General features: G+C 42.7%; 1 protein-coding gene across 3 annotated transcripts in view; it reads right to left on the minus strand.

The window, feature by feature from the left end:
* Positions 1-21073, minus strand: part of mthfd1l (methylenetetrahydrofolate dehydrogenase (NADP+ dependent) 1 like) — a 196217-nt gene that overhangs the window by 42081 nt on the left and 133063 nt on the right. For all 3 annotated transcript variants that reach the window (XM_078556605.1, XM_078556603.1, XM_078556604.1), the window contains exons 25-26: positions 10824-10931; positions 8743-8895 (exon numbers count right to left, since the gene is read on the minus strand). In XM_078556605.1, coding sequence (XP_078412731.1) covers positions 8743-8895; positions 10824-10931 — 261 coding nt within the window. The remainder of the gene's footprint in view (positions 1-8742; positions 8896-10823; positions 10932-21073) is intronic.

Raw genomic sequence — 21073 nt, forward strand, 5'->3', positions numbered from 1 at the left:
AGTGCCATGAGCGTGGCGGCACTCCCCAGAGGAACCGTCACTCTCACTGTTTTCCAACACAGAAAAACGGTTCTCGAGCAAGATGCACCCTGGGGAATTGCCTGACTACCTGCCTGACCTTCCTTCTGACTGATGGTCACCCATTCCCTCTCTGTCTGCACTTCCGTAAGCTGTGGTGTGACCACATCTAAAAACGTGCTACCCACGAAACTCTCAGCTTCACGGATGCACCTCAATGCCTCCAGCTGCCACTCAGCTGGTGGCGCTTCCTGCACACGTGGTCAGTCAGAGCGCAAGGAGCGTCTAGGACTTCCCACATGTTGCAGGCGGTACATAACACGGGACTGAGCTGCCCTGCCACGCCTCTAGTTGAAAAAAAACCCCTTACTTTAAGTTAAATACAGAAAAAGTTAAATTATGTACTTTAAACTTACTTTAGAATCCTTACCTTTCCTTAACTTAATCTTTTTTAAACTGGAGGAAAACTGAAGGAAAAACCTGGAGAAAAACACTTACCCACTACTCACCAATCTGCTCTCACCTTTGTGCTGACATCACTTTTTGAAGTGACTGCTTCACCGTGATGCTGACTGCAGGACACTCTTCCCAGACTGCTTCACAGCAATGCTGACTGTAGGACACTCTTCACAGACTGCTTCACAGCGATGCTGACTGTAGGACACTCTTCCCAGACTGCTTCATAGTGATGCTGACTGCAGGACACTCTTCAGTCTTCAGAACTCCAATTCTCCTCAGCATTTGTAGTCTTTTGGAAGGGAGGATTTCAGATTTCCACTATCCTTTGCGAGAAGATCTAACCAATTTCACCCCTGAGCACTCTAGTTCTAATTTTATGGTTAGCCTCATTGTTCTGGGTTCCTCCATGAGAGGAATTCATTTTTCTCCATCTACACTATCAAATCCTTCAAATCATCTTAAAAACCTCCATCAGATAACCTTTCAATCTCCTGCACTGAGGAAATATAACTTCTACCTATTAGGTTAAATACAACAGTAAAGCATGCAGAAAAGACTTATGCTGGGCCCGAGTATAATCAAGTCGGTCATAACAGTCATAAAAATAACAGGCCCACCAGGCCTTTTGTGTGGTGGTGTTAGAGATGAGGGAGAATCAGGGAGACAGCTGCCTGCCTTGCTCTGCCCCAAGGTCAGATCTGCTCTGAACCTCTCTCCATGTTTGGACATGAAACATTGTGCTCCTGACGTGACCTTCAACTGTCGTTCTTAAAAACAAAATTAGTGATGTGAAGAAATCACCAGCTCCAGAACAAACCCTGCTCAGGTATTTAAACACGGGCTCACATCAATCCAACACTCCACTCTGGTCCACCATTACTTAAAAAGTATGACTGAATATATGGAGGTGGTAAGTGGGGGACGGGGTGGGAGGGGAGAAACAGGGCATGGAAAAGAGGGTAAAGGAAAAGTGGGAAGGGAGGAGTAAGGAAGTTCTCCCAGTCCTGTGGGCCAAGTTCTCTCAGCAGGGAGGTGAGGGGCACAGCCATTAAATGACAGGAGGAAAAGACAAAGGTAAGCAAACTCTCAACTTTGGGGATTGACAAGAAAGGAATCTATAATTTCTAAAATGTGGGGGCTGGGTGGGCAAGAAACCTCAACCCTGTAAAGGCCTATCACAGCACTGCCTACAAGTACGGTAAAATACTGCCTTTTGTGCAGACTCTCAAAATGGATTTGCCTTTGGAAATATCCTTGAGATAGAAGTTTTCAGTATATTAGACATAGAAAGTAGTGACCTGCCCAACAATTCAATACAAAAAAAAAAATCAATAAATACACACAGTCTACCTCTTGCAAATGAAGAATAACATGCCCACATGCAAAGTTACATGTTAACTAGACAGGACGCTGAAAGGTGGGCTGGGGTGGTGTAAAGGAATTCAATACAGGCTGAGCAATGGAGATATCAATGCCTCCATTAAGTACATATGTGCAAGTCTTCCCCTAGAGTGAGCAGCATCCATCTTTGGAGATAACATGGAAATCTGCCTTGGATTAGAAAGACACCCAGTTGAGAAACCAAGACATCGCTGTCGCTTGCCAGAATGTATTTCCAGACCAAATGTTGGGAAACACCGATTACATAGAATTTATAGTTCATGTCGTGAAGCTATTAATTAATGTATATAATATTATTGGAAAATATTCTTTTAAAATAGAGGCTTAGTCTGCGGGTGTGTCTTAATTGGATTAAAGTTAGCTAGTCTGAGTGTTTTGATGTGCAGTAGTTCTGATATGTAAGAGAGATAGCGTGCATTTGCATTTTTTGAATAGAGCATTCAAGAAGTGAGGTGAAAACTGATGCCTTTTTAGCAGCTACCAAGCAATATGTTTATATTACTAATAAAATTGGTACTATGAAAGGGGTTTTATTGTTAGAGAGGTTTAGTTCAGAGGTTGTTGATACAATGAGAATTAACATTCAATGGGGCTGGTAGGTATAACTTCAGTAGTTTTCAGGTGTGCAGCGCAGAGGCAACGTAAGATCAAAAGGCAGCTGCAAGCCTCCAACTGGCTCCATAGGAATCAAGGTAACAAGAACCTCATTTTAAATTTGTACGGTGAAAATGTTTTGCCTAGTGTTTGATTAAGTCTATGGGTTGCTGTTGCCTTAATGGAGGTTAGTTTGGGAATTTGTTAAAAGTTATGATAGTAGTAATTTGTAGCCATGTGTATATACATATATATTTTTTAACCTGTGTAAATTAATAAAATGTTTCACTTAGTTTAATGTAAAACCTCGAGAACTGGTGGTCTGATTACTGAATTTAGAGTCGCATCTCAAACATAACACTTAAAATTATAGGTTATGACAGTTGTTTAAAATTTCCCTCTGGGATTTTAAAATAACTCCACTTTACCAACTGCATCGGTCATAACGGTTCAGAAACAGGCCATTTGGTCTGTCGGTTATGACATTTTGGAAGGAAATCTGCTATCCTTACCTGGTCTGGCCTACATGTGACTCCAGACCCACAGCAATGTGATTGACTCTTAAATACCCTCTGAAATTGCCTAGCAGGCCACACAGTTGTATCAAACTGCTACAAAGTCTCAAAAAAGGAATGAAACCGGACGGACCACCTGGTATCGACCTAGGCACCGGAAACGACAACAGCAAACTTAGCCCTGTCGACCCTGCAAAGTCCTCCTTACTAACATCTGGGGGCTAGTGCCAAAATTGGGACAGCTGTCTCTCAGACTAGTCAAGCAACAGCCTGACATAGTCATCCTTACGGAATCATTCCTCACAGATAATGTCCCAGACGCCACCATCACCATCCTCGGATATGTCCTGTCCCATCGACAGGACAGACCCAGCAAAGGTGGCAGCACAGTGGTATACAGTCGGGAGGGGGTTGACCTGGAAGTCCTCAACATCGAATCTGGACCCCATGAACTCAAATGGAATCAGGTCAAACATGGGCACGAAAATGTCCTGTTGATTTCCACCTACCGCCCTCTCTCATCTGATGAATCAATCACTCCTCCATGTTGAACATCACTTGGAGGAAACACTGAGGATGGCAAGGGTGTGGAATGTTCTCTGGGTTGGAGACTTCAATGTCCATCACCAAGAGTGGCTCGGTAGCACCACCACAGACTGAGCTGGCAGAGGCCTAAAGGACACAGCTGCTACATAGGGTCTGCGGCAGGTGGTGAGAGAACCAACGAGGGAAAAACATACTTGGCCTGATTCTCACCAACCTGCCTGCCGCAGGTGCATCTGTCCATGACAGTATCGGTAGGAGTGACCACCGCACAGTCCTTGTGGAGACGAAGTCCCGCCTTCACATTGAGGATACCCTCCATTGTGTTGTATGGCACTATCACCGTGCTAAAATGGCTAGATTTCGAACAGATCTAGTAACTCAAAACTGGGCATCCATGAGGTGCTGTGGGCCATCGGCAGCAGCAGAACTGTACTCGAACACAATCTGTAACCTCATGGCCCCGCATATCCCCCACTCTATCATTGCCATCAAGCCAGGGGATCAATCCTGGTTCTAAGAAGAGTGCAGGAGGGTATGCCAGGAGCAGCACCAGGCATACCTAAAAATGAGGTGTCTACCTGGTGAAGCTATAACACAGGACTACTTGTGTGCTAAACAGCATAAGCAGCAAGTGATAAACAGAGCTAAGCACTCCCACTACCGACAGGTCAGATCTAAGCTCTGCAGTCTTGCCACATCCAGTTGTGGATGGCGGTGTACAATTAAACAACTCACTGGAGGAGGCGGCTCCACAAACATCCCCATCCTCAATGATGGGGGAGTGCAGCACATCAGTGCAAAAGATAAGGCTGAGGCATTTCCTACAATCTTCAGATCTTCAGCCAGAAGTGCCGTGTGGATGATCTATATCAGCTTCCTCCGGAGGTCCCCAGCATCACAGATGCCAGTCTTCAGCCAATTCGATTCACTCCATGTGATATCAAGAAACAGCTGAAGGTACTGGATACTGCAAAGTCTATGGGTCCTGACAATATTCCGGCAATAGTACTGAAGACTTGTGTTCCAGAACTTGCCACGCCCCTAGCCAAGTTGTTCCAGTGCAGCTACAACACTGGCATCTGCCCGGCTATGTGGAAAATTGCCCAGGTATATCCTGTACACAAAAAACAGGACAAATCCAACCCGGCCAATTACTGCCCCATCAGCCTTCTCTTGATCATCAGTAATATAATAGAAGGGGTCATCAAGTGCTGTCAGGCAGCACTTACTTAGCAGTAACCTACTCGCTGACGCCCAGTTTGGGCTCCGCCAGGCCACTCAGCTCCTGACCTCATTACAGCCTTGGTTCAAACATGGACAAAAGAGCTGAACTCCCAAGATGAGGTGAGACTGACTGCCCTTGACATCAAGGCAGCATTTGACCGAGTGTGGCATCAAGGAGCCCAAGCAAAACTGGGGTTAATGGGGATCAGGGGGAAAACTCTCTGCTGGTTGGAGTCATACCTAGCACAAAGGAAGATGGTTGCAGTTGTTGGAGGTCAGTCATCTCAGCTCCAGGACATCACTGCAGGAGTTCCTCAGGGTAGTGTCTCCGACCCAACCATCTTCAGCTGCTTCTTCAATGACCTTCCTTCCATCATAAGGTCAGAAGTGGAGATGTTCGCTGATGATTGCACAATGTTCAGCACCATTCGCGATTCCTCAGATACTGAAGCAGTCCATGTCCAAATGCAGCAGGACCTGGACAATATCCAGGTTTGGGCTGACAAGTGGTAAGTAACATTCGCGCCACACAAGTGCTAGGCAACGACCATCTCCAACAAGAGATAATGTAACTATCGTCTCTTGACGTTCAATGTCATTACCATCACTGAATCCCCCACTATCAACATCCTGGGGGTTACCATTGACCAGAAACTGAACTGGACTAGCTACATAAATACTGTGACTACAAAAAACAGTTTTGAGGCTACAAATCCTGCAATGCGTAACTCACCTCCTGACTCCCCAAAGCCTGTCCACCATCTACAAGGCACAAGTCAGGAGTGTAATGGAACACTCTCCACTTGCCTGGATGAGTGCAGCTCCCACAACACTCAAGAAGCTTGACACCATCCAGGACAAAGCAGCCCGCTTGATTGCCACCGCATCCACAAACATTCACTCCCTCCACCACCAATGCATAACAGCAGCAGTGTGTACCATTTACATGATGCACTGCAGGAATTCACCAAGGTTCCTTCGACAGCACCTTCCAACCCACGACCACTACCATCTAGAAGGATAAGGGCAGCAGATAAATGGGAACATCAACACCTGCAAGTTTCCCTCAAAGTCACTCACCATCCTGACTTGGAAATATGTTGCCGTTTCTTCACTGTTGCTGGGTCAAAATCCTGGAACTCCCTTCCTAACAGCACTGTGGGTGTACCTATAGCACATGGGCTGCAGTGTTTCAAGTAGGCAGCTCACCACCACTTTCTCAAGGGCAACTAGGGATGGACAATAAATGCTGGTGCAGCCAGTGAAGCCCACATCCTATGAATAAAAAACTACTCGAAGTTGATGGTTATGAGCTTGGCCCTTGTCTCCTCCCACTCTATCAACATATCCCTCTTGTCCTTTCCCCTTCATATACCTATCCAACTTTCCTTTAAATGGATCTATGCTATTCACCTGAACTAGCAAGTCCTACATTCTAATCACTGAATGAGAGGTTTCTCCTGAATTTCTTAACTACTATCTTATGTTTAGGACTCCTAGTTGCGGAAGCATTGTAGTCAACCATATTGAACCCCTTTATAATTTTAACAACCTTTTACAGGCTTCTTGAGAAAAGAACCCCAAGCCTATTCAAACTTCCTTGATAAATAAATCCTTCATTATTGGGGATTTTCTTTGCACTTTCAAGTGCTCCTTTTTATAATATGGAGACCAGGACTATGAACAGCACTCTTAAGCATGGTGAAATTCAGATGAAATGCAGGTGGGCAGATACATGAGCTAAGGTGACCATATAACATATGGCCCCCATTATACTGGGAGGACAAAAGGTTGGCTGCTCCTGCAAAGGGTGCTGAATAATTCAGACACTCCAGCAGTTGTCAGCTGCAAATTACAGATAGATGTCAGAGATTTAGTCCTGAGTCTTAAGAGCACTAGCCTGGAGTTGTATACCATAATTCTCCAGGGAAGAAAAGCTGAAATTTGAAATGTGTGTTTCTCTTTCTATTCATATCACGTTCCACGGAAATCTAGGATGAGTTTTGGATGTCAGTGAGGGGTTAGCTCCACAATCCTTTCATATTTTAAAAGAGAGAATGTCAAATTTTAATTATCTTTTTCCTTGTCCCATCTGAAGCATTCCAACATCAAACTCTGATTCCCATTTGTGGCAGGGTAATAGAAACGAAACAACCTACATCACAGGTTAAATATTCACTCCCTCCACCATGTGCACCGTGACTGCAGTGTGAACTGTCTACAGAATACACTGCATTTTATTTTCGTAAAATACAGGATTCTTCAGATGAAAATGAGCAAAGTTTGCAATATGAGATATGTGGTTTTCGGGCATCAATTTCGCATGCATTCCTAAATCCGTCCTTCAAATTTAGGGAATTTGAAGGCCTTCCCAAAAAATTCCTCAAAATCATTTCTAAGTGGAAGGAAATAATGAGCAATGTCAACATCCCAACAGCAACAACTTGCATTTATTTATCTAGCATCTTTGATGTGGTAAAATGTCCTAAAGCACTTCTCAGGAGCGTTATCAAACAAAGCATCAGATGATCTGAGGTAAGGATGGAAACCAGCAACATTATGGAGGTGGAAGTGAGCAGAGAAGAATTAACTGGAAGTATTCCAAATAACATACACTGCACAGCCTCCCATCAAGTACCCAGAATACTAAAGTCCCAGTGACACCAATTATGAATTCCACAAAGTCCTTTTCGATGAGAAATGTTTTCTTCTAAGCACAACAACCCTGTAATTTGTATTGAACATTATTACAAATGATCAATTATGGCTTAGTTGTTAGCACTCTTGCCTCAGTGTCAGAGGGTTGCAAATTCACATTGTACTCTAGAGATTTGAGGACAATCTGGGCAGACATTAAAGTGCAGTACTAAGGGAGTGCTGGACTGCTGGTGGTGGCATCTTTCAGACGAAACATTCGACCTCTCAGGTGGATGGATAAGAAACCACAACATTATTTTGAAGGGAAGCGGGAGAGTTCTCCCTGGTGTCTTGGTCAATATTTATGCTGATTAGCATCACTAAACAGATTATCTGGTATTTATCACATTGCTGAATGTGGGAGTTCGCTGAGCACAAATTGGCTGTTGCATTTCCTACATTACAACAGTGATCACAACACAAAAGTAATTAATTGGCTGTAAATGCCTTGGGATGTCACAAGATTGTGAAAGGTGCCATTTAAATGCCCGTTCTTTTTCTCTTTGTAAGAAGGAATATCTTATTTACATTCTACCTGATGCTGAAGAATTAAAGCTCCCCTCTCATTGAATTATATAACACAAGAGACCATTTGGTCCAGCTTACCTGTGCCAGCATCTTGAGAGAGCTGTCCAATTAGTCCCATGTCCCTGTTTTTTCTGCATAGCCATGCAAACTTTTCCCCTTCAACTATTCATCCAACTCCCTTTTGAAAATTATCAAATCTGCTTCCACCACCATTTCAGGCAGTGCATTCCAGATCAGAACAACTTGCTGAGTGAAAAGAAATTCTCCCTTTTGGTTCTTTTGACAGCAACCTGAGAATCTGTGTCTTCTGGTCACTGGCCTTGCTGCCAGTGGAAAGAGTTTCTCCCTATTACTTTACCAAAGTTATATACATCTTTTAAGCACCTCCATTGAACCTACCCTTAACTGTCTCTGTTCTAAGGAAGAGAATAATCCCAGCTTGTCCACATAACTGAAATCTCTCATCCCTAGTACCATTCCAAAAAATGGGTTACCTTGTAGCATAACTGGGGGCATGCGATCAACGGTTTGTAGTAAGAAAGGAAGAACTTGCTTTTATTTAGCACCTTTCACAACACCAGGGTCTCCCAAAGACAATTATTTCTCTTCATCTCTCGTCTGAATCTTTTGCTAATTATCTCAAAGTGGGGTGAAATCTTGTTCCCAGTTGAGAAGAATGAAAATCTAGCCAACCTGTGTTGATGGATTCACATAGTTTCAGCTGTTCAACTGCCACACATTTTGGGAACTGGTTACCTACCGTGCCCACCAACGGGTAGATAAAGCCAGCCCCAATACTGGCACGCACATCCCGGATTGGCAGAATGAATTGACTGGGAACCCCCTTGCACTCGGGTTGATGTGATAGTGATAGATGGGTCTTCGCCATGCAGATCGGCAGCTCTCCGAAGCCCTGAGTCAGGAAGGGGAAACACTGGTCACTGAGCATATCAGCAAAACAGATATTGGTGTTAACTACACAGGACATACTTGGGACTGGTTAACCTGGACCTGTACTGAAGGCTGAATCTTCACATGACAAAAAAAGGTCATACATTTACAATGTTTACAAAAATGGTTAGTGATTTAAACTGTTAAAAAAAATCTATTTCTGCCAAACAATTATGGAGCACTGAAATATGTCTCAACTCTACAAACATATACTTCTCAAATAAAATTACTTCCAATGACATAAAATGTACATCACAGAAACAGGCCATTCGGCCCAAAAGGTCTATGCCAGTGCCTATGCTCCACACGATCACTTTCCATCTTATTTCACATAGCCCTAATGGGCTATTCCTTTCTCCTTCATGTACTTATTTAGCTTTCCTTTAAAAGCATCTATACTATTCTCATCAATTGTTTCACGTGGTAACAAATTAAACTTTCTAACCACTCTCTCGGTTAATACATTTCTCCTGAATTCTTTATTGGATTTATTAGTGACCAACTTACATTTATGGCCCTTAGTCTTGGTCTCCCCGACAAATGGAAATATACTCTCTATATTTACTCTATTAGACTCTTTAATAATTTTAAAGGCCTCCAACAGGTCACTACTCAGTTACTTCTCTAGAAAAAAGGAGCCCCAGCCTGTTCAATCTTTCCTGATAGTTCTAACTTCTCAGTTCAAACAATGGTAGAACTCTATTAGGAGTCTATTTGGCCCATTGTGCATATGTTGGCTCTGAATGAGCCCCAATCATCTGCCTTTTCCCCGTAGCCATGCAAACTTTTCCCCTTCAAGTATTTATGCAATTCCCCTTTCAACTGATCTGCTTCCAGCATCCTTTCAGGCGCCGCATTCCAGATCATAACTCACTAAATTTTTTTCCTCATGTTCCCCCTGGCTTTTTACCAATCACTTAAATCAGTGTCCTCTGGTTACTGAGCATTCTGCCACTGGAAACAGTTCATTTTTATTTCTCTACCAAAACTGTACCTGATTTTGAAACCTGGTCCCTTTTCTCTGCTCTAAGGAGAACAACCCCAGTTTCACTAGTCTCTCCATGTAACTGAAGTCATGCATCCCTGACACCATTCCAATAAATCTCTTCTGCACCCCTGTCATACACCAAGAATTCATTTTAATTTTTTTAAAAATTGTGGGCAGTGACTTTCTGACATGTGCTCCTTACACACACAAAGCCCTTTATAGAGATGAACATTTTATCATCATATGAATTGGATTTGAGTACAGACCCAATTTATTTTAAAAAAAAATTCCTCATTTATTTTGTAACTTGTTTTTGTAATGTCTACAATGATGAAAAGCTTCATTATTCATTAGAATTAATGTACAACTCTGCCAGCCATGACTTCTGAAAATATGGCAAACTCTATTATCCTTACAGTCTGTCTGCAAGATATTTTCCCTTCATTCTACGTAAACCAAGATTTGAAAGTATTTTTCCTTCCCTTTGCTGTATGACATTGCCTTCAGCTTTCCCACATGCTCTCTCACCCTCTACTGTACAATCAGTGACATGGCCTTTACCTGCACTTGTCCTCTCTACTGTACAATCTTAACACTCCTCTCTGGTACTCCCTCCCAATACTCCTTCCAACATATTCTCAAAAGCCTTCCATTGGATCCCGGCTCACTTCTCCCAACTCTCCCATTTACGGTAGGTGGCCACTTCACTGCTCTGTGCAGTTTCTTGCAGTAATTGTTTGCTCTGCAATCAAGAAGCTGCATGAATGCGAGTTTGATTTCAACTCATGGGTGGTTCTTTTGAATATCTTCATTAATAGGCCAAGCTCCAGATACTTCTGCTCAGTATGAACAAATACTATTCCTAGCCTTAACAGGTTGTTTGCTCATTGACAGTATCTCACCTGACTGACATACAGGTCCACCTTGGATTGGGCTTGAGGTGACAGCTCTATATCCTCAGCCCCATAAACTTTCTGTGCTATTGTGCGAATCTTTTCCACAATGGGCATCTGTAAAATGAAAAGACTGAATTGTAAAATGATACATTTTGGAAGAAAGAGTGAGAAGTGGCAACATAAACTAAATGGTACAATTTTAAAGGGGATGCAGGGACAGAGGGAATTGGGGTTTATATAAAATAGCTCTGAAGGTGGCAAGTCGAGAAGGCTATTAAAAAAAAATACAGGTTTTATAACAAAATACAAAAACCAGGAAGTTATGTGAAACTTTTGTAAATCACTGGGTTCGCCCTCAGCTGCAGTATTATGTCCAATTAAGGGAACCACAGTTTTGGAAGAAGATCAAAGCCTTTGAGAGGGTGCAGAGGAGATTTAATAGAATGGTACCAGGGATGAAAGACTTCAGTTAGTTGGAGAGGTTAAAGAATCTGGGCAGAGAAAGCAGAGTAGGTTATCAGGGGATTAACAGAGGTATTCAAAATGAAGAGGAGTTTTGATAGAGTAAATAAGGAGGAACTGCTTCCATTGGTAGGATGATCAGTATCCAAAAGATTCAAGTTAAGTAGGACAAGAACCAGAGGGGAGATGAGTTATGATCTAGAAGGGACTGCCAGAAAGGGTGGTGGAAATAGATTCAATAATAATTTTCAAAAGAGAGCTGGATATAAACCTGATGTTTTTGCATTGCGGAGGATCTTGGATTTGACACACAAAGTTAGTGGATCTCAGCTATGGCAGCAGTAAAGGCTCAAACCTCAAGGCAATAGAAGGCAAATTGTTCAAGATTGTTGCTGAATTGCCACTCAATGACATTGTAGAAGAGAGTGCATGAGACTGAGTGAGTGAATGTGGTGGGGGAGAGAGAAAAAGATACGTGAGTGAGCCTGTATGGTCATGGGGGTGAGTGTATAAGCACGCGAGCATGTGAACATGTGTATAAGGGCGAGTGTCTGTAAGTGTGCAAGAGCATATACGAGTGTAAAAGAGTGTCTGCACGAGCACGAGATTTTGGAGAGGCATTGCATTCAACTACCAAGGTTCACTAATTTTGTGAGAAAAGGGTACTTGAACAAACTGCAATAAAACTTGATCTGCTGGTGTACTTAGCAACAAGGCTAAATGATCCAGGAGCAGCAGACTCCGGCTACAGCTCCTGCACCGACAAGAGGTGACCGACAGTGTCAACACAACTGGCCACTGAATGTCATTACACCATAGCACATCTCAAAACTGAAAGGCAGCAAAACTTTCAGGCACTTTTTACTGAATCAAATTTAAGTGGCACTGAAATTGAACACTGTTCTTTGTTTGCTATAACAACACATAACAATGGTAAATATTTCACCATTTACCATTTCATCCATTTAATACATCTATATTTGACACCGAAAAAGCTTTTATCATGGACAGATCTATACACACTTCCATTTGTTTCTCTCCTGGTCTCAGGGTAAATTAATTAAAATGTAACTTTTTTCACCCAACATTAAACTGAAAAGAAAGACTTGGATCGGTAGTGCATTTCACAACTTCAGGACATTCCAAAGCACTTTACAGCCAACAAGTGCTTATGAAGTGCCGTTACTGTTGTAATGTAGAAAACACAGCAGCCAATTTGCACACAGCAAGCTTCCACAAACAGCAATGCAGTAATGACCAGATAATCTGTTTCAGGTAACTCGGTTTATGGACAAACATTGACGAGGATTCCAGGGAGAACTTCTCTGCAATTTTTTGAATAGTGCCATGGGATCTTTAAGGCCTGAGAGGGCCGAATGGGCCTTCTGAAAGGCAGCACCTCTGATCGTGCAGACCTCCTTCAGTGCTGCACTGCAGAGTCAGTCTAGATAAGATGCTCAAGTCCTGGTGTAGGACTTGAACCCACGACCTTCCAACTGAGAGGCTGTGTTACCAACTCATATTAAGGTTCCTCAGTATTATATTATGCAAGAAAATCTCAAAGGCTGGGCAAAAAGTAAGGTCCGGATTACATTTGTTGTATGGGAAGCCAGGATGAAGGGAGAGGAGGATACAGAGCGAGAGCAATGCGCCATAGTCCCATCACACAGATTTGTTGTGGGAAAGAACAGGCTTGTTTTAGCACGGTGTATGCTGAACTGAGTTCAATCACTTATAATCCTGTGACAAGGCCAATGTCTGATCTCAGCATAACAGGTTATGCGGAGTCGCAGCATTCAACCTGGTTATGAAGTGGCTGAAAGTCTTCACATTTCAATTAAAGTGTCTACTAAATTTCATATGTCCATTAATTTTGGTGCATCACCAGAACCAATGCACTGCACTGTCTGTTGTGCATCACCTACTCCCTTTGTCCCACCACTGCCAGCCATGCCTTCAGCTGTCGAGGACGCTAAGCTCCGTAATTCCCTCCCAAAACCTCTCTGCCACACTTGCGTCATTTAACACCCTGCTTAAAACCTACATCTTTGGACAAGCTTTTGATCACCTGGCCTAATATCTCCTTTGGCTCAGTGTCAATTTTGTCTGATTTACACTCCTATGAAGCTACATAAATTCAAGTTGTTGTTTAAAGCTCAATCAAGTATGATTTGAACTGTAAATGTGGGAAAATTGGGAATAAAACACTTTGTTAATATATGCACACATTGGGCCTAGAGGGAAAATGAAAATGATAAACTGCAAATGCCAGGCTAATGCGATGAAAATCTGTCAATTTTATTCTTTAAAAGCTGAAGTGGGTAGCTGCAGCATTTTCTGCTTTTAGTTTGCAAGAGTAAGTGGTTAGGTACACAAGTCACCATTCACTTCAGTAGAGCTGATTTTGTAGAGAAAATTGTTATGTGTTGTTCTCCACATATAAGGTAAGATGAATCCAAATGAATTTAACTGAGGTTAGCGTCAACGTACTCTCTTAATTTTTTTTAGTGCATGGCTAATTCATTTAAGTGCGTGGGCTCTTTAAATTTTATTTTTAAAGTTTTAACTTGAGGGGCCAACTAGTGTGTGGCCTGCATGGGAACTTTCAGGTTGCTGCTTGGCCATGCATCTTACATGGAGCATTGGTCAGAGTATGTTGACAGGATAATAAATAATTGTCCAGTTCTGAACAGTTGACAGTGTCCGTCACTGCTCCAGTTTGGGAAGGATTTTAGTATTCAAAATGGTGAAGTCATTTATCCTTATGGCAATTCTTTTGTCTTTTATCTACAATGCAAGCATCAGTTTTATTCGCCATTGAGATCACTTCTTCGGTGACCATTTTTCTTCTTTCTAATTTATATGTAGAAGTTACAGCATAAAAAAGGCCACTCAATCCAAATATCAGTCGTGTTGGTGTTTACTATCCATGCAATCAAATAGCTCTTATTATTTAGAGGGGTACACCTCTTTCTCCATCTCTTCAAAATAGTACTGTGGGAGCTTTCACATCCATCCAAGATACAGCCTTGGTTTAATGTCCATCTGAAAGATGGCTCCTCTGACAGTGCAGCACTCCCTCAGTGCTGCAATGGATTGTCTAATCATGTGCTGAAATCTCTGGAGTGGGACTTGAACCCATGGCTTCTCACTTAAGGGGATAGAGTGCTACCATGGGCCCACGCAGGCTCACCTGCTTGGGGGTGAAGGAGGCAGCTGGTGGGGAAGGGGCAAGCAAGAGGGACTAGTACATTTGGACCAACTTTAAAACTTCCATTTATCCCACACTGGATGCTTCCCAAGAGAACAAAGTATTGCATCGTCAGACTGGGTGCTCTCTAACCTGGCTGCTGGCTGGCCTTCAGCCAGTGAATCCTCACAATGCAGAGCTAGTATCCAATGTTATTTTTCACACTTCCCTACTGACATAACTTGAATAATTCCCCTGCTGCTAACATTAACCCGGTAACAGATCGAGAAGATGCCTCTTGAAATTATTTATAGCTTTTTCCTGACAGATTTGCTATCCGTGCAGCTCCAATTCAGACTCTAAAATTCTTGCCGCACAGTTTGCAGGTGGCCGCTTGTCTTAATTTACCATAACACCCAGCAGTGAACTGAAATTTTCAGCGCTCAGCCTGCTCTCAATAGTAGTGTCGGAGTCAGTTCACTTTATTTTTTTGTATATTAGAATGAGAGACTTGCATTTCTATAGTGTCTTTCAGGATTTCAAAATGGTTTACAGGCATCTCAAAGTGTTTTACAGCCGATTAAGTACTTTTAAAGTATAGTCACACTTGTAATGCAAGAAACAGAACAGCCAATTTTCACACACCAAACTCCCAGAAACAAAATAACGACCAGATAATGTTTTGATGATTTTGGTTGAGGTATACGGACAAGGATACTTGGGAGAACTCCCCTGCCCTATCACCAAGTAGTAACGTGGGATCTTTTACAGCTATCTGAGGGGGGAGTTGAGGCCTTGGTTTAATGTCTAATCCGAAAGGCTGTATCTTTGTCAGTGCAGCATTTCCTCAGTACTGCAATGGAGTGTTAGCCTGGGTTATATGCTTGGGTCTCTGGAGTGAAACTTGAACCCACAACCTTCTGACTCAGGTAAGAGTGCTACCACTGAGCCACATAGTTGGTTGTTCAGTTGGTCACAGGATGGACTCGCCATTATTATTTTGATCAGATCAAAGTGGGCGCCTCACTTTATCTATCACAACCACTGATCAATAAAGCTTCTTGAACGGTTAGGAGTTAACAGTTGCTGGGTTTTCCATAGTGCATATATTGAAAGAGAACATATTTAAATCTTTAAAAAGGAAAGGGGTAGGTCTAAGGAAATAACTGGATCAATGCTGAATCAGTGGATCATTTATCTTTTATAATATGGTTTAGCTCCGTTCCCTGGATAATCATATTATTTTGTTCTTTTTTTGAATAAAACATTTGCTTTTTTAATTGGATTACTTAATGTGAATTTTTGGATAATTCAATTTTTTGTGTGAAAAATGACTGCATCATGACTGGTAGATTGTAACTGCATTAACTATTAAAAACACAGATTGCATTCAACAATATTACTGCTAATGCTACAGAGTAAAGACTAAACCACAGATTCTAATCCAGGTCCTCCAATTTTCCATGTTAACATGATTGACATGCTCATCATTCTTGCACATCAGAATCACAAGGTTCTAGCACAGAAAAAGGACATTCCGCCCATCAAGCCTACTATCCTATGAGCAGCACATCCTAATCCCATTTCCCATGTCCTTTAGCATTCCCATCCTTGGAGTGGCAGGTTGGGAGATATGGCTCTCCGCATCACTTGCTGCCAGGGCAGTGTCCTCGCGGCAGGACTGGATGCATATCAGCTGCCCACTGAATGGAGGCAGGCAGCTAATTTAAATAATTACGGCCCGAGTTAGGGGCCATTTACCAGTGGCGGAATGGCACTTCACTGTGTGGAGGGACTGCCAGCATACTGGAGGTGACCTCCCTGTTGCTGTCATTGGGGCTCCATGCCCCAAAGAGGAGGCCACACTGTGGGCAAGGAAGGTCAGCCCCCCCACCACAGCCACAATGGGTCAGCCGGAGCAGCCCGCCTGCTTGGTCCCTCTGATTTTTAATTTCATACTTACTTCTCTGAGGGTGCCTCCATGTTTAGGCGCCCTCTTGATCCCCGAGCTGTTTCAGCAGTGCCCACCTCTGCTGAAGCTCTAGAGCTGACAGTCCTGATGATTGGACCGGCAGTATCCGGGGCCTGCGTCCTTAATTGAACAACGAACCGTAGAGGGGTGGTTAGGACACTGCCTCTGTTTAAATTGCTGAGCTGGTCATACAGCTGGCAAGTGTGGGCTCATGTCTGTCACCTAGTCTTAACGTCAGGGTTCGAAAGCCTGCTGTAAAATCCAGTCCATCCAAGCTAATCCCAGTCTCCAATTCACTCGGTTTAATTCACTGTACTGCTCACTCCTCATACCCTTTAATATCCCACAAAAATAAATATTTGCTCAATTTAAAGTTCAACAATGCTTTCATAGAATCATACAGCATACAAGATGACATATTACCCATTATGCCAATGTCAGCCCCACAAAAGAGCTACCAATTAGTCCCACTGCCATGCTTTTTCCCCCATGGACACGTTATGTAGGATGTAAGAACTTATTCAATATCTGTCCATATCCCTTTTGAAAGTTATTATTGAATCTGCTTCCGCTGCTTTCAGTCAGTGCATTCTAAATCATTTAAAAAAATAAAATCACTGCATAAAACTAAACCATCACCCTTCTGATCTTTTTGCCAATTATTTTAAATCTGCTCTTCTAATCACAGCTTTATTGCCAGTAGAATTAGCTTCTCCTCATTTATTCTTAAAGCAATGCTCAATTTTGAACACCTCTATTAAAATTAGAGTATCAGCTGCTGTCTTGGTTGATTACAATCTCACCTCAAATTGGAAGGTTGTGGGTTCAAGACCAGGACCTGATTTTTTTTTTGTGCTCAAGGCTGACCTTGCAATTCAGTACTGAGGGAGTACTGCATTGTTGGCAGTGCTGCTTTTCGGATAAACCAAGGCTTTATCTGCCTTCTTGGATGGTGGTAAAAGATTCCATGGCACTATTTCGCAGAAAGGAGCTATCCCTGGTGTATGATTAAAAGTGTGACATACATAAGAGAAAGCAATAAACCTTCTCCTGAGTTTGGACTTTTAATTTTAAACCACTTTATCATTTTCTTGGGAGGAGGGGGCAACTGTTCTTTTTGCAGATTGAGAAATTGAAGCATAGGGTTCAAGGCTGAGGTCAGCAGAAACCCGGAGAGGAAACTTGATAAACTAGGAAGTCCCATTTATCAAAGCCCAGTAGGATGTTGAAAGGCCATAGACAGAAAAAAGCAGTTGAATGCGAGTCAGAGGAAGTTACGATCACACTGTACAGGGCTCTGGTCAGACTGCACGAGTAGCACTGGGTCCCATTCTAGTCACTGAGATGCAAGGGAAACATTCAAATACTGGAATCAATGCAGAGAGAAAAAAAGACCCAGAGTGCCAGATCCCCCGTCATGTTCTGAAAAAGAACTTCCATTTTTACAGCACCTTTGCAATATTAAGGCGCTCCAAAGTATTGTACAGCCAGTGCCACATTTTTGAAGTGTAATCATTGCGTGATTTGAGCACAGCAAGGTCCCACAAACATAGAGAGATAACGACCAGATGTTTCCTTTAATGCGGTTGGTTCAGGGATAAATATTGATCTGGATGCCAAAAAGAACGCCTCTGCTTTTCTTCATTTACTGCGATCTGAGAGAGCAGACAGGTCCTTGTTTTAATGTCTCATCGTAAGGACAGTATCTCCAACTGTGCAGCACTCCCTTAGTACTGTATTGGGAGTGACAGCCCAGATTGTGCGCTCAAGTCTCTGGAGTGGTACTTGAACCTACAGCCTTCTAACTCAGTGGTAATTGCCACCCATTAATTCAGGACTGAGTAATATGCTGGGTTAGTGCACAACCCCTTTCATCTCAAATCCTTGGCATTGAATCTTGCTCCATCAGTTGGGTTTCGTCCTCTTTGTAAAAGTCCTTGTCCACATATTTGAGTTTCATGGCTTTGATCATTAGAATTTTCAACAAAACTTGAATAACTCAACAAATACCTGTCTTGGTCATTGATCAACCCATTTACCAAGCTGTCAGTCTTGCCTCAGGGCTGGGGACCTCTCATTTCTTCTGAACTCCAAATAAACCGTTTTTCATGCATTTTCTTCTTGCAACAAATTTAGAATTGGAAACCTTATTTCCAACAGGATTTTATTCCTCCTTTAACCTCTGGCCTTTAAAACAGAATGTTGTTGCCAAATCACAATAACTATGCACAAGTCATTCAGCCCATGCTAGGTCATCCTGCAAGCCTCCTACTAGTGCTCCGCCCACAGCATTTAATTGTTCTTAAATTATTCTAGGGTTTTGCCTTGGTGACAAAATTCCATGCATTGCTCACACTACAAAAAAAATCCTATCAGTCCCCTGTCCTACTACCTCAATTTACTTTGAAATAATAATCTGAATATCTCTTTTCCATTTCCTTAATAGTTCCAAAATAAGATCAGCTCTTGGAAGCCTCCTTTCCAAGTTCAGTCGTCTGTCTCTCCAGTCATTCCTCAAAAGACAGACTCCTAACTATGGGCATCAGCCTTCCGACTCTTCACAATGTCACCCATGGCTCAGTTGGTAGAATTCTCACCTCCGAGTCAAGTCCCACTCCAGAGATTGCACATAATGCAGGCTGACACTCCGGTGCAGTACTGAAGGAGTGCTGCACTGCCAGAGGCGCCATTTTTCAGGCAACACAATAAACTGTCAGCCTTCTCAGGTAGGTGTAAAAGATCCATGGCACTATTGTGAAGAACTAGGGCATTATTTATCCCTCAATCAACAACAATATAGTTTTAGATAGCACCTTTAATGTAATTAAACGCCTCTAGGTGCTTCACAGGAGCATTAAAGAACAAAGTATGACAATAAGCCATATGAGCGATATTAGGTCAAATGGCCAAAAGCTTGGTCAAAGAGGTTGGTTTCAGGGAATGTTTTAAAGGTGGAAAATGCAGCAAGGAGGTGGAGAGGTACAGGGAGGGTATCCCAGAGCTTGGGGCCATGGCAATTGAACCACAGCAAACAATGGTAGAGCAATTAAAATTGGGGGTGCATAAGAAGCCAGAATTAGTGAAGTGCAGCTATCTTGGAGGGCTGTGGGATTGGAGAAGAAGAGTGAGGCCATCAAGGGATTTGAAAACAAGGATGAGAAAGTTAAAATCAAGAAGTTGCTTGACCAGGAGCCAATGTAGGTCAGCATGCACAGGAATGATAGGGGAATGGGATTTGGTGCAGGTTAAGACAAGCAGTAGAGTTTTGGATGACCTCAAGTTTATGGCAGGTAGAATGTGGAAGACCAGCTAGGAGTATGTTGGAATAGTTGAGTCTAGAGGTAACGAAGGCATGGGTGAGGGTTTCATCAGCAGATGAACTGTGACATCTTATCAGTGTTTGTAGGAGCTTGCTCTGCTCAAATTAGCTGCCGAATTTCTTACAACAAAGGCTAAACTTCAAAATACATCATTGGCTGTAAAGTGCTTTGTGACATTGTTGAAGGCATTAGAAAAATGCAAGTCTTTTTTTTACTCAGTTCCTGGGGCTGTATTTTCTAACTGGAGCTCCAGCTTCTGCCTTTGGGAGTGACTGTATATTTCCTGGAAGAAGGGTTAAATAAATACATGAAAATACTTTGCTTGGATAATTTACAGGTTATTTTGATTTTAAGAAACATTCTGATCACAACACACTAAAAACAATCAGCTTTTCCATTAGTTTGTTTTAGTCTCCTCCCCAAGCTGCTACATTCTGATTTGATGCCAAAGCATTTCTGACCATTTTTGCTCTTCCCACCACCCGCACTATATCCAATTAGCAGAGACAAGTTCAATATGACCTTGCCATGCACTGTCTGTCTGGATCCTGTCAAAGTGCTGGAGTGTTGATAGGATGTGTCCCAGTTTGTCTGAGTGCTTCATTTTTCAGGCAGTGAGGAGATGGAGCTGTATGAAATAGGCAACAATTTTTTTCCCAGGATGACACTACAGTGCTTTCAGTTTATTTAAAGACCTTGTATCTTTACTTTCTTGGCTGTGGTCCGCATCCACAACAGATATTGCTAATGTAGCAGTCCTGCGTCATTGTAGACACTGTGCGTGCACGTTTGTAACAGGGGCAAAATTGTCATAAATCAACCCACTACCTTTGGCTCAGTTAGAAGAACTCTTCTATCAGTCAGAAGGATGTGGGTTCAAGCCCCACTTGATCACATAATCCAGACTGACATTCCAATGTAGTAACTAAGGGAGTGCTGCAGTGTTGGAGGTGCCATCGTTGAAATGAAATGTTAGACCAAGGCCCCATGTGCCCTCTCAGCTGGACCGAAAAGATCCCATGGTACTATTCTGAAGAAGGGCAGTTCTCCAATGACCTGGTCAATCCCTAAACCAACACTACTAAAACATGTTACCTGGTTGTTAATCTCATTGCGATTTGTGTTACTGGTGGCAATTCAGGCCCTGGATGAGGCTCCAGGTAAAAGCGAGCAAGGATGACTTAAACATGTAGATGTCGTGACCTGAGGCGTCACTGGTGCAACAACGCAGGATCAAGGTGGGGGTTGGGTGAACCCTGCAAAAACAGGGTGGCAGGAACTGACTGGCTAAGTTTTAAAAATTACCGTCTCC

Source organism: Cetorhinus maximus, chromosome 14 (genome assembly GCF_964194155.1).
Source record: "Cetorhinus maximus chromosome 14, sCetMax3.hap1.1, whole genome shotgun sequence".
NCBI classification, from domain to species: Eukaryota; Metazoa; Chordata; class Chondrichthyes; order Lamniformes; family Cetorhinidae; genus Cetorhinus; species Cetorhinus maximus.